At 46.7% G+C, this 13,294-nt stretch overlaps 1 protein-coding gene across 5 annotated transcripts in view; it reads right to left on the bottom strand.

The window, feature by feature from the left end:
* LOC146857102 (lethal(3)malignant brain tumor-like protein 4) overlaps positions 1-13,294 on the bottom strand; it is a 566,079-nt gene that overhangs the window by 208,528 nt on the left and 344,257 nt on the right. For all 5 annotated transcript variants that reach the window (XM_085647600.1, XM_085647602.1, XM_085647599.1 and 2 more), the window contains one exon: positions 7,967-8,043. In XM_085647600.1, coding sequence (XP_085503726.1) covers positions 7,967-8,043 — 77 coding nt within the window. The remainder of the gene's footprint in view (positions 1-7,966; positions 8,044-13,294) is intronic.

The raw sequence follows: 13,294 nt of genomic DNA, 5'->3' as shown, positions 1-13,294 counted from the left end.
CTCCAGGGCGCAGAGCGGATGGATGCAGGGGTATCTTTTGAGGTTGGATTTCACCTTACCGGCCCAATCACCGTTGGGCAGGAGGGTCTCTGTACAGAGGCAGCAGGCGATATCGGGGAATGCTGGATGGGTCAACCCACGGTGGACTCAGACTCTGGAGCGTTCGGCGACCTTGCTGGGACCGGTGGACCACTCGAACCCAGGCCGCAGGCGACGGGTGCAGTGGTGGTATTAGGCATGGGATTTCTTGGTCCGCAGCAGGCTCACAGTCTGTCTTGGGAGTTTCTTTTGAACAGAGCTGCTGTTCACAGGAGATCCGGTCTTTCTTGAAGGTAGTCAGTCCTCCCAGGGTTCTGGAGGTCGCTGGCTGCAGGACAAGGCGACTTTTAGCGTAGGATCTCTGGAAACTGCAGAAGGGCCGGTAGAGCTGGGGCCAAGTAAATTGTTCTCTGCAGTCTCCTCTGCTGGGCGTCTTCTTTCATCCTTCTTCTTCTTAGGTTGAGGGAATCTCTCTTCTTGGTTCAGGGCTGCCCCCTAAATACTGTATTTAGTGGACGTTTTAGGGGTCTCAAGGTCAGTAGTCAATGAGCTACTGACCTTAGGGTGACTACATGCTTGGTGTGCTCACTTCACGTGGGGGAGAGGGCACAATCCCTAATCCTGATTGGGGAGTGCCTGCCATCTGCACGATGGCGGGCACTGAAGAGTCGGCTTCACCTCGCCTCCCCCACCTGAGGGGTGGAGTTGGCAGAGGTGGTCATACCTTCTGGGCTGGCTAATTTTTCCCGCCTGTCTTCCTGCCAAAAAGGGGGTGGGGGGGGGGGGGGGGGGAGACATGAAGGGAGCCTGCTCCTGATAGCAGGAGAGGCTGTTGCTAGAATTACAAATGTGGCAAGGCCTTTGAAGCTCCCCTACCAGAGATAGTTCTCCCTGGCCTGGGAAAGGCTTTGTTTCTGGGCTCAGGGAGCGAAGGCTCCCACCCCAGGGGTCCAGAAACAGGTCTTGTGTGGCAGGCTCGTGTGTACCAGTCAGGGAACCCACCAGTACCTGGTCGTTTTTCAGGGGGCATCTCTAAGATGCCCTCTGTGTGCATTTTTTATTAAATCCCACACTGGCATCAGTGTGAGATTAATGTGCTGAGAAGTTTGATACCAAACTTCCCAGTTTTTAGTAAAGCCATTATGGTGCTGTGGAGTTCGTAATGACAAACTCCCAGAACCATATACTCTTAATAGCATTATTGCACTTACAATGTCTAAGAATTGGTCTATACACTGTAGGGGTACAGGGCTCATGCACCTATACCCTCACCACTGTTATAATGCACCCAGCCAGAGGGTTGGCTGACCTATGCTAGGGCAGTGGGTTGTAGGCATGGCACACAGGGATGTGCCCCATGTCGACTCTTCACTTTGTTCTGCACCAACACACGCAGCCTGTAATGGCAGTGTGTGTGTGTGCAAAGGTACAGGGCCTCTTAGGGTGGCACAATAAGTGCTGCAGCCCTTAGAGACTTTCCCTGGCCACAGTGCCCTGGGTCCCCATGGTACCTTTTACAAGGGACTGACATGTGGCCAGAGAGGTGCCAATTGGGGTACAAGGTACGGTTGTGGGAAAGAACACAGGCCCTGGGAACCTGATTGGCTGGGACCCAGGGCACATCAAGTCAAAGTGCATCAGTAATCTGGCAAAAAGTGGGGGGGGGAGGTTGCAGGGGTTTACTGCAACAGAAACTCGGCCTCCTACAGATAAATATCTCTATTCCTAAACTCAGCCTCGCCGTTCAGCCGGACCTCCAGCTCCGTACCAGGGTTCGAGCCAGCAGCCCGTTCCGGCGCCGCTGCTCAAACCCCTGCATTCGTCCATCGTAGGTGCTCTCCCTTGTCCCTCCTGTTGCCTTGTGTGCCCCGATTGTGCTCCTGTTTCTTTTCTTTCTCATTACTTATTAATTTTCACTGTTTGTATTCTACTGTGCATTTCACTGTTATTGTGCCTTGTGTTTCCCGCCGCTGCTGCCCCAACGGCCCGCCCCCCGATCCTGCCCGCTCCCGCCCCCTACGTCTGCTCCCGCCACCGCATGGGACGACTCCTGGTGGCCGGCCGCGCTAGGAGCTGCCCCGACACCCACCAACCACGCACGCACGCAACCTAGGGTTCATTCTGGACTCAACACTCTCTATGACCCAGCAAGTTAGCGCTGGTTCCTCCTCCTGCTTCAACACTCTCCGCATGCTCCGCAAGATCTACAGATGGATCCCCACCGAAACCAGAAGGACGGTTACCCAAGCACTCGTCAGCAGCAGGCTGGACTACGGCAACGCCCTCTACGCAGGAACCACGGCTACACTCCAGAAGAGACTCCAACGCATACAAAATGCCTCTGCACGCCTCGTCCTCGGACTCCCTCGCCACAGCCTCATCACCACCCACCTGAGAGACCTGTACTGGCTCGCGGTCAACAAGAGGATCACCTTCAAGCTCCTCACCCACGCTCACAAAGCACTCCACAACGCCGGATCAGCATACCTCAACGAACAACTGTCCTTCTACACTCCGAACCGCCAGCTTCGCTCCGCCGAACTCCCCCTCGCCACCGTCCCACGCATCCGCCGAACGACCACCAGCGGCAGATCGACCAGTAGCTGCCTCCTCCACCCCCTTAGCGCCTTGAGACCCTCACGGGTGAGTAGCGCGCTTTACAAATGATTGATTGATTATCTTGGGCCCTTTTGAAAACTACATAGGTTTCCTTCTGACCCATATTTCATTCATTAGATTTTACTTATGAATTGCTGCAAGGTTGGTACACAATAAAAAAATTATCAAAAGCTGCAGCTCAGTTGTAACTCTAGGTATCACTTGTTTCTGGACAAACCACAAACACTAAATAGCCCAGTGACAGGAAGGGTCTGACATATGTAAAGGTATATTACTTTTGTAAATCAGCGATGGAGGCAAAAAATTACAGATAAAAACATTGTCGCCTATTTTAATTTATTTTCCAATTTATTTTCATTATTTATTTAATTCTACAAATAGGTTTGTTTTTTTGGGGGAAAACTATGAGATGGGTATAAAAAATTACCCCTTGCTGAATTCAGAATTTTGTCTATTTTTCAGAAATGTATAAGTTTCTAGAGTTACCCATGAGTTGATACCACAAAAATAGAAAAAATCTCCCTGTTACTTTCTACCCTGAGGCACGTAGATGCTTACTAAACATATGGGAGCCGACGGACCTTAACATCGACCAAACGCAATGGGCCACTTTGGGTTTCATGCTGGCAAAACAAAACATTGCTCTGGCCTGGGGGGCGGAAGCCCCATCTACTTTGGAAACCTGGAAGAACAATATGGACTGGTGTATGTTCAGAGAAAAGATGGTGTATACGGCCCGAGGCTATCCCAAAAACTGGACCTGTGTCTGGTCACAGTGGATCTCCTATCGTGGAGATATTTGCGTTCCCCCACAGAACATTGAACATGATGATTTGCTTCCTCCTTGATGTCTTCACTGCATGTAAACTGTTGTAATACCGCCTCGAACTGTCATGCATGTATTTTAATGTCGATATGTCGATGTCTGTTTAATAAAACGTTATATAAAAAAAAACATTTTTTTTTTTTAAAACTCATTTTTTTTTTAACAAAACTGCTTGTACCTCAAAGCTGGGAAGATGGTGATTTTAGCACAGTAAACCTTTTACTGACGTCACTATGAGTTTAAAAATATAGGCTTTTTTCACAGCACTTTTTTCCATGTAAAAAAAGTTAGGTGGGGAAAAGGATGCAAATTAGACCTGGGTAGCTTTTGAGAGAAAAAAGTATGAAGGCTAAAGCGCAAAGTGGCTCAAACATCAAAATAAAAGCTCAGAGAAAGGGAATACTTTTTAACTTGATAGTATTATAGTTAGAATGAGGTAAGAATGTGTAAGTACAAAGTCATTTCAAAGAGTAATTCTGAGTTTAACCTTTTCAAGTATGGCCGTCGGTCAATGGCTGATGGCTGCACTACGTCCCCAGTGAGGGTGTCAGCCACTGGGGAGGTACTTAAAGGACCCTCTGCTGCTTTGAAACATAGGGAGTCCTTTATTATTATTATTTTATATCAGGCTGCTCAGAAGAGCTTCCCAAGCAGTCTGATTTTTTTGGGGTTTTGTTTTACTGCAATGACGTTTTCAATGAAATGATGATTGACGAGCAGGGCGCGCTGACATCATTGCAGTAAAAGTGAATGTAAAACTTTCAATGAATTAGTGCTTGGGGTCATATCTCCGCCCTGAGCACTGATTCTCATGGGAGAGGCATCGCTGGAAAGGGGAGAAGGACCCCTTTCCAATGGTACCTCTGCGCAGAGGATCCCCAAGCAGGGATCCACCCACTAGACACCAGGGTTAGGGGAGCAGCCCCTTGGGCAAGGGCTTGTGCTCCCCTTTGGCAATTTGTATATTTTATTCATTTAGCCCTCCCTCTGGGGAGGACTAGGGGGGCAATTACCCTTGATAAGCCCCACCATGGGAGGGTGGGGGCATAAAGTCCACTAGACAGTAGGGATCTTTTAGTTGCATAAAAATATAGGGGTGGGGGCTAAACAGCATGGCCATGACCCCACCCCAAGTAAATGTGGAAAAAGTACCCCAGTCCCCTCCTCCCCCCGGGGTGCAGATGGAGGTAATTAACCCCAATCTGCCTTCCCAGGGAGGGCAGAAAGCCCATTAGACACTGGGGAAAGTTTTTTTTCAAATATAGGAGTGGGGGCTGCCCACCGTGGGCATTGCTAGGAGGTAATTAAACCCAATATTTGGCAATTTGTGTATTTTAGGGGGGTGCAGATGGGGGCAATTACCCTGGATATGCCCCCCCCCCCACCCCCACCCAGGAAGGGCAGATAGCAGACGAGACGCCATGGGATTATCAGACCCAGACAGTTCTGCAAACTAGACATCCAAGGGAGCCCAGGGTGGTGTGCTTAATGTGCATCCCACACCATTTTCTTAGCCACAATGCCCTGCAAACCTCAAACACTTACTAAAAAAACACACTTTCCTCACATTTCTGAGAGGAAAACTTCTGGAATTTGTAGGGAGCCACAAATGTCCTGCCAGACAGCATTCCCCCAAGTCTCCTGATTAAAATGGTTACCTTAATTGTGTGGGTGGGCCGAGAGACCTTGACACAAAAGACCCTAAAGTGCTACGTGCAGAGATCAGCAACAGTGGTAGCTGAGGAATTTCGAACCGTGCTCAGCCACCACCCATGGAAACCCACCAACCACAGAAATTTTTAAAAAGTAGACAACCAGGTAATTCCAGGTTGGTGTGCCTTGCATGAATCCAACAATATTTTCTTACCCACAATGCCCTGCAAACCTCAAACTCTGCATGAAATCACACATTCCCTTACATTTCTACGATGGAAACTTTTGGAATTCGCAGGAATCCACAAAATTCCAACCACAGAGCCTTGCCCCACTTGTGTCGATAAAAACACTGTGCCACTTGTGTTTTTTGGCCTAGTGTCCGCGACAGGAACTGATAAAACCGAGGTCAATAGGAATCCCCACACAATGGCTTCCATTGAACTTTGGTTGATCCGTAAAATATGAATTGGTCTATACTCCGTACACAATGAAAAATCATTAAACCATGCAGCTCAGTTGTTGGCTCTGGGCACCTCAGGTTCTTGGAGAACCTACAAACCCTATATATCCCAACAACAAAGGTTAGCAAATGTAACAGCCAATTGCTTTTGTAAATCATCCATTGTGACAAAAAACAACAGATGAAAACAGTCACAAATGGCTGTTTATTCCTACTCATTTTTAATATTTCTTTATTTCAACTGTTAGTTTATATCGGAAAACCTCGAGGGATCAACACATATGATCCCTTGCTGAATTCGGAATTTTGTCTACTTTTCAGAAATATATAGCTTGCCTGGATCACCCAAGGGCTTCATACTGGTTTTCACCACAAACTGGAAATAGGTTAAAAGCATAAAAAAATAGGAAAAAAGAGCCACCGCTTTGAAAAATGACGAAATAGTGGAAAAAGATTTTTGGGGGGATTCAGTTCTACATGTTCCTGAACGTTGTGAAGATAGTAACTTTATCACAGGAAACTGTTTGTTGATGCCATTTTTAGAAGAAAAAAATCAAAGATACTTTTATCTAGAACACTTTTTTCCTCGTTTTTCCCCTAAAAAACTCAAAATGTAGCTATATTTTGCCCATTTTCTTGGTTCCCTCCAGGGGAATCCACAAACCATGGGTACCTTTAGAATTCCCAGGATGTTGGCAAAAAAGGACGCAATTTTGGCGTGGACACCTTATGTGCAAAAAAGTTATGGAGCCTTAAGCATGAGCTACCCCAAATAGTCAAAAAAGGGGTCAACACTAATGGGGGGGATAAAAGGCCCAGCAGTTAAGGGGTTTAGAGAAGTTGGTATAGTTAATGCATATTTTGAAGTGGGCATTCTATGTCCCTTCCTGGTGAAAGAAAAGAATCATCTTATACCAGGAAGTGTGGATAAAACGTGTAAACTAACATCCTTGCACAGCTTTTTACACTAATTTGCCTCAATATACAATTTATAACTGGTTAACTTTTTTCCCCAACTTCGAAAGTTTGAAATTTATAGAAGTCCAAAATCAAGTGTTAGAGAACTAAACTGTGCACAATGTACTATTCTACTGTGTCAACGGATTGAGCGTGCTTTATTAATCCAATACTACTCTGAACACCAACCAATTCCCTGTAATCCACCTTTCTGACCTAGATAAAACATCTCTTTCTGTTCAGTTACAGGGTAATGGCTTTTGTTATTGAAAGATGGCATGGACATTTGCACTTTTGGAACATGAAGTATTATTCCAACAAAGGAACAACCAAGTATATTACAAAATCTCTAAATAAAGAGCTTTTTCAGATCTTGGTTACAGATGCAATCTGTTCAGAAAATAACAGTCTCCAGTATGGAAAAAGACATAGCAATATGGCACTGTATAGTGGAAGAACCGGTAAAGAAGCAAGATGCTCCAAGTATATGAAGGCACGGCTTCCAGAAGCATATTTCAGAAACACATGGCTAAAATTCCTTACTTTGACTCCTAAATTTCATCTACAATGACTGGTGAATAGAAGTGTAGCTAATGTGGGAAAGAAGATGATGAAAAGGGCATGTTCACCTCATGTCTTGCATAACTGGGCACTCGGCCTCAGAGGAGGGATGGTTTATAAGAATACTGGTTCAAGACATTAAAACAATTTGTTAATTACTATTTTTCTGATCAGTTTAGAGCACAGACCTATTGTCAAGAAACTATAGTAAGGTGTTCTATATAAATCATTAGTTAAGAAATGTCAGTATATATCTGCAAAGTTGCCTTGATAATTCTATAGTAGGGGACACATGTGTGGGACAGGCACCCATCTGCTGTAAGAGAATGTACAAACTGATTTGCGAAATAGCAGACCAGTAAGAAATACCCTCCCCTAAACAGGCATTGTTGTAAATAGCCCCAATAGAGCACGTCCATAAAATATTACTCTGGCTTGTTCCGCGTCTGTGTGTTTGTTTATTTACAGACAGATAGTTAGAAAGGGATACAGCTAGCTAAACAGACAGAAATATGGAGAGGCAGAAAAGCCAGATAGATAATTTTAAAAAAAAGTCTACCCTCTCAGCTGCAGTATTTGTGTTAAAGAGAGGGTGCCAACAGTTCATTAATAGTTTTGGATGGTTTGGCAAAGCCCAAACGCTATTAATGAAGACTAAAAATACAACACACTATTAAAGAAACAAAAAAAATATACACTTGCTGCTCACTGTGAACTGATATAATATTCATCAACAATGAATGTCAGTCATTTTTTAAGACTTTTGCCCCAGTTTAGCAACAGACACTCAAAAAGGTAAAGCCTGTACAAAGGCATGTTTTCTAGGACAGGCTGCAGAGTGCACCTACCTGGTGGTACGGTCAGCGTGGTTCCTGTCTCCTGACAGTAGCCAATGGGACGGATATAGGGGCTGCTGGAGTCGCACCTGCATTAAAAAAAAGAAAGAAGTCAGTGACAAGATCATGGATGAGCGATTCCTTTAAGGTGGTGGCAGGCCTGAGGACTAGGGAGAGGCAGCCACAGATAAAAGCACAAGGTGCTTTGATTGATGCACTTAGCCTCGTTCGTTCTGGTCTGGCTTGCTTTAGAGGTCAGTGAGCCCGAGTACAGTAACTGCTTACATCTGCTGTCTTTTAGAAAGTAGCAGCTCTTTTAAGACACTTAAATCCTTTTATCAACTACTGTGATCAACGTTTTCCCCACTGAGCGAGTAGAAAAATCTACATTTATGAAAATGATACAGCTTCTCTTGAATGGGACTGAGGTATGAGCATGTGGGGTGAAAAGAGGATTGCCAATGCAGGACGATACTAAACTATCGACCTGAGATCCTGTTATGATATGTCTGGTATTCATAGGCATTCTGATGCTTGTACTTTCATTTCTCATCTCAGCATTCAGAGGTTTTGGTTGCCTTCCTTGAAGCTATCAAATTGGTGTGCTTCAGTGAAAATATGCGTTCAAGTCTGGACTCTGTTCTTCTGCCTCAAGCTTAAAATTAGGTTAGGTTAGTTTAGTTAGGTTAACATCCCAGCGGTGAAGCAAGGCAATATGTGGTAAGTAAAGGATCGTGGGTAACTTGGGGTCCAATTACGATCTTGGTGGATGGGAATCTTCGTCACAAACATGAAGGATAGACCGTCCGCCGTATTGCAAGTTCCATAGGATATTATGGAATTGTAATATGGCGGACGGGATATCCGTCAAATTTGTGACGGAGTAACCCTGTCCGCCAAGATCGCAATCAAGTCATTAGTGTGTTATTTTTATACGTCTTAATAAAGGCCAAATCAGAGCACTACAAACTGAAAATGGCCCTGGCCCACTGTGAACAGTAGATAACGCTAGTGGGCCGGTGTATGAAACTGGCTCCTTAGTGGAATCACTTATTAACCAAGTGGTACAGCAGACGTCAAGTCTTGTATTCCACCGCTGCACCACCAATGTAGGAAGAGGACTCTTTATATGATATACCAAAATTAAGTTTATCAAGCAAAGACTCCAGGGGTTCCCTTATGAGTGGACAGGGGCTTGCTCTAGCAATCCCAAGGTGCTCTCTAGAGAGTAGTGTGGGCGAGCAGCCTAGGGCTTATCAGGAGGAGTGTTAGACATCTGCAAATACACACAATGGTCAATAAATGAAGCAAACGATTTAATAAGGAGACTCACACCTATTTCTTAAAATAATAGTATCTTTATACATGTTTAGGCACCAGAAACAATACAATCAGGTGAGTACGTTTTGCAAGAGAAATACTTTACGTTTTAAAAGGTCAAAACATTTTTCCAGAAGCTGCAACGTTATCATATGGGCAGATAAGCAAGTACGGCATTCAGGTACAGCACAGCAACATACAAGACAAATCCCCAGGACTTAAGGTGAGTATCAGGCAAAGTCCAAGACAGCACCAGAAGGTAATCTCCAGACACACTAAGGCGGTGGGGTGCAATACAGCGTTGGGTGCCCAATGTTACTCAGTGTGGATCTGTATACGGGAAAAGAAGCTGCAAGTTTTGACTGGGAGGCCAGTCGCCCTGAACCAACAATAGGGTTCAAGTCTTACGATGCTAGGAGACGTGAGGATACCAGTGGTCCTCTTTTCCTGTGTCCGGAGTGGCCGGATGCAGAGGGCCTTTAAGGTGACGAGTTTCTTCCTCTGGCAGCACTCGCAGTTGAGTTCATGGGGGGGTGGGGGTGGGGGGGTAACCCAAGGTGGACCCGGTCTCTTGAAGGCTGGGCTGGGGGACCACGCTGACACCATTGTCCCACTTCGAATCAGGCAGAGGGGCTCATGTGCAATGGTGCTTTGCAGCATCAGGTTTTGACGGTTCCAGAGTCCTTGCGCTTATGCTTGGGGTGCCTGCAGGATGCAAGAGCAGTTCTACAGCTCCACAGGAGTTCTTGAGTCTTTACTGAAGGCTTTGAAGGCACAACAGGAGACTTCTTTGGGGTAGGTTCAACGGGGAACAGTAGACAGCCTGGCAAGGCTGGTGCCAAGTCATTTGCTCTTCTTAAGTCTTCTGCTTTCGCAGCTCTTCAGTGTCATTCTTCTTCATAGGTCATCGGGATCTAAATTCCTCATGCCAGGACTTTCCCTAAATACTGAATTTAAGAGCGTTAGGGGAGTGTAGGGTTTTAGTCAATGGGTCACCTACCCCTGGGGTCACTATGCCCCATATATGACCACTTCCTGTGGGGAGTGGGCATAACCCTGTCTCAGAGTTACTAAGTTTCCAACACCAAAATGGGTAACTCAGAAAAGTCACCTCCACTTCAGGTGGGTACCAGTTCTGGGGTGGTACTGGTCTGAGGGTGGACACACCTACCTGATTTGCTTGCTAATTTTCCCACCTGTCGAGGTGCTAAAGTGCTCTGGACAAAGGGGGTCGGCTTCCTCTCCTGTGAGAGAAGCAGGATTTGCATACCAAAGGCACTGGGCTATTTGAAGCTCCCTTGCCTTGGGATGCTAATCTGCAGGTCAACCAGTGACAGTAGCGGCCGGCACAGATTGGGAGTGGCGAGAGGGCCCAGGCTGTAAAAAAAGGAAAAAATGTACCACCTCGCCGCTCTCCCACTCTCTCTCAAGTCGTCTCAATCTCTCCTCTCAGGGCCAGAATAGGAAGCAGCCAGGCTCCTTCCCCTAAGCCAATCACAATGTTGCAATGCAGCGTTGTGATTGGTTTCTTGAGCACCGTGGTTTGGCACCCAGTCAGGGAATGGAGGCCTGGGCATGTTCTCCATGCAGGTTGTAATGAACCCGGCATGGAGACCATGCGAAGTGCTCATGACTTTGACTGGCCAGAGAGGGCCGGCCAAACAGTCATGTGCACTTAGGAGTGGGCAAACCACTCCTCCTCTGCTTTCAGAGCAGAGCAGCCCACCCGCCCCACAAAGCTGAGCAGCAGGAGCAAATACACCTTAAGTTATTATCATTGTATTTGTTCTTTCTTTCACTACTTTGAAGCAGTGGGACGACGCACCTCCGCCTTTGCGGAGGAGCTGCCACTGTCCAGTGGGCAGGGGTGTAGCACCCTCTGCCAGAGGAGGCTTAATTTCTGGCCTCCTAAAAGCAAAGGCTCTAACCCTTAGGGGTCAGCAACTTGTCTATGGTGGCAGGCTGGCGAATACCTATCAGTCGGCACACTAGTAGCAGGTAGATTTTCAGGGGCCACCTGCAAGCTGCTCTATTTATGCATTCATCAATAAATCCAACACTGGCATCAGTGGGGGTTTATTGGTTGGAGATGTTGGATACCAAACATCCCTATTTTCAGTGAAGCCATCATGTAGCCGGGGAGCTTGTTTTCATAAGTGTCCAGCACATGTACTCAAAATGGCTTCTCTGTTCACTTCTACTGGCAGCAATAGAGCTGACCAGCACAGGGGCATATCTGCTTGTGCAGATAGGCCCTCACATGTAGTATAGTGCACCTGGCCTGAGGGTTGTAAGGCTTGCCATAGGGGTGACTTACCTCTAATGCATGCAGTGTCTGTGGGCATGGCACAGGGTGTTTTCACTTTGGTCTGCACTGAGACACGCAGCCTGCAGTGGCAGTCTGTATGTGTTTGGTGAGGGGTCCTTTAGGATGGCACAATTCGTGCTGCAGTCCTTAAGGACCCTCTTTAGCCTCCTTGCCCTAGGTACCAGGGGCACCACTAACTACGGACTCACAGGGAGTGCTAAAGGCATTGTCAATTGGGGTACAATTGAACAGTTTTTGGGAAATAGATCATCTGGCAATGGGGACCTAGTTAGCAGGCACCCAGTGTACTTTCAGTCGAAATCAGACCAAATACCAGGCAAAAAGTGGGGATGACCATGTCAAAAAGGGCACTTTCCTATAGCCGGCAGGACGGGGATATGAAAATCATTGTCCTAAAGGTCCAACACTACCATCCAGTGTTCAGCTTCCAGAGCAGACAGACCCTAAGCTAGTGTGACCATTTTGAATTTGTCCTTTTGCAGACCAGTGTTGAGAAGGGGCGAAGATCTAAAATAGGATGCCGACCTCCATTATTCTTCGGAGAACAAGGAAGTAGTGGGAGTAATACCAAGTTCCTACTTCCGAGGCCGGAATCCTCTATATGGCTTCTTTAGCCAAAAGGGCCTGCACTTCCTGCCGGAACATGAATATGTTGTCCTCTGTCAGCTGTGCTGATAGGGGTTGAAGGTCAAGACGGGTAGAAAGTAATGGAAGAGCATAGCCCTGCTGGACAAACTGGAGGACCCATGCGTGCAAAATTGCCTCAGCACACTTGAGGAAATGTATGGAAATGCCTGCGTTTCGAAAAGGACACACTAAAGTCGTTTTGCGGCTGCAATTGCCGGAGGGGAGGGGGACTGAGTTGCATATTGTCCCTTACACCCTGGACGTGGTCTCTGGAAGCCACAGCCTCAACCATGAAATGGCTGAGAACGTGGTTGTGCTGCAGGCAGAGTCTGGTGCTGATGATATTGAAGCCCTGGCATAACCACTGACAGGGAAAACTGTTGTGGAAAATGACTAGTAGGGACAGACAAAGGGAATGCGCTGTGGCACGACTTTCCTTAGAGCATTCCAGGGCAGAGTCAGTTTTCTCACCAAACAGACAAAAGTCATCAAATGGCATGTCCATTAATGATGCCTGTTCATCCACAGAGAACCACATAGACCTAATCCAGGCATGGCACCAAATCACCCAACTTGTGGTCATTTCAAGGCCCAAGCAATTCAGGCCACACAAATTTTGCTGCATCATGGCTGTCCTGTATGGTTTAAGCTAAAGATGCCTTTTAGGTGCTCCGGAACTGCAGCAGGATTTGAAAAATAGTATCCAATAATGCATGGCTGTAGCAGCACAGTAGGACACTGTTATCGATTGAGTGTAAAGCAGGACTAGTAGAACAGAACATATGCTTTACAAAATTCTTCATGCTTTTGGACTCTTGGTCAGGAGGGGTTGTAGGAAATGCGGCAGGGTTCGCTCTGCTGTTAGATACCTGAACCACCAGACTCTGCAACATCAGGTGTTGAGTCAGGATCACCATGTGCAAGTCTGAGGCAGAGAGCTACCTGACTCTTCAATGGAGGCCCAGAGCATGGCTTTTCCCAAGTGCCCCAGAGAGTATTTGTAAGGGCTACTTTGAATGGCAGGAGAGGTTCAGTAGGAGCCTCGCCAGGATGAAGAACCTCAG

This window comes from Triturus cristatus, chromosome 3_2 (genome assembly GCF_964204655.1).
Source record: "Triturus cristatus chromosome 3_2, aTriCri1.1, whole genome shotgun sequence".
NCBI classification, from domain to species: Eukaryota; Metazoa; Chordata; class Amphibia; order Caudata; family Salamandridae; genus Triturus; species Triturus cristatus.
The sequence above is the reverse complement of the archived record's forward strand: the minus strand, read 5'-3'. Positions and strand labels throughout refer to the sequence as shown.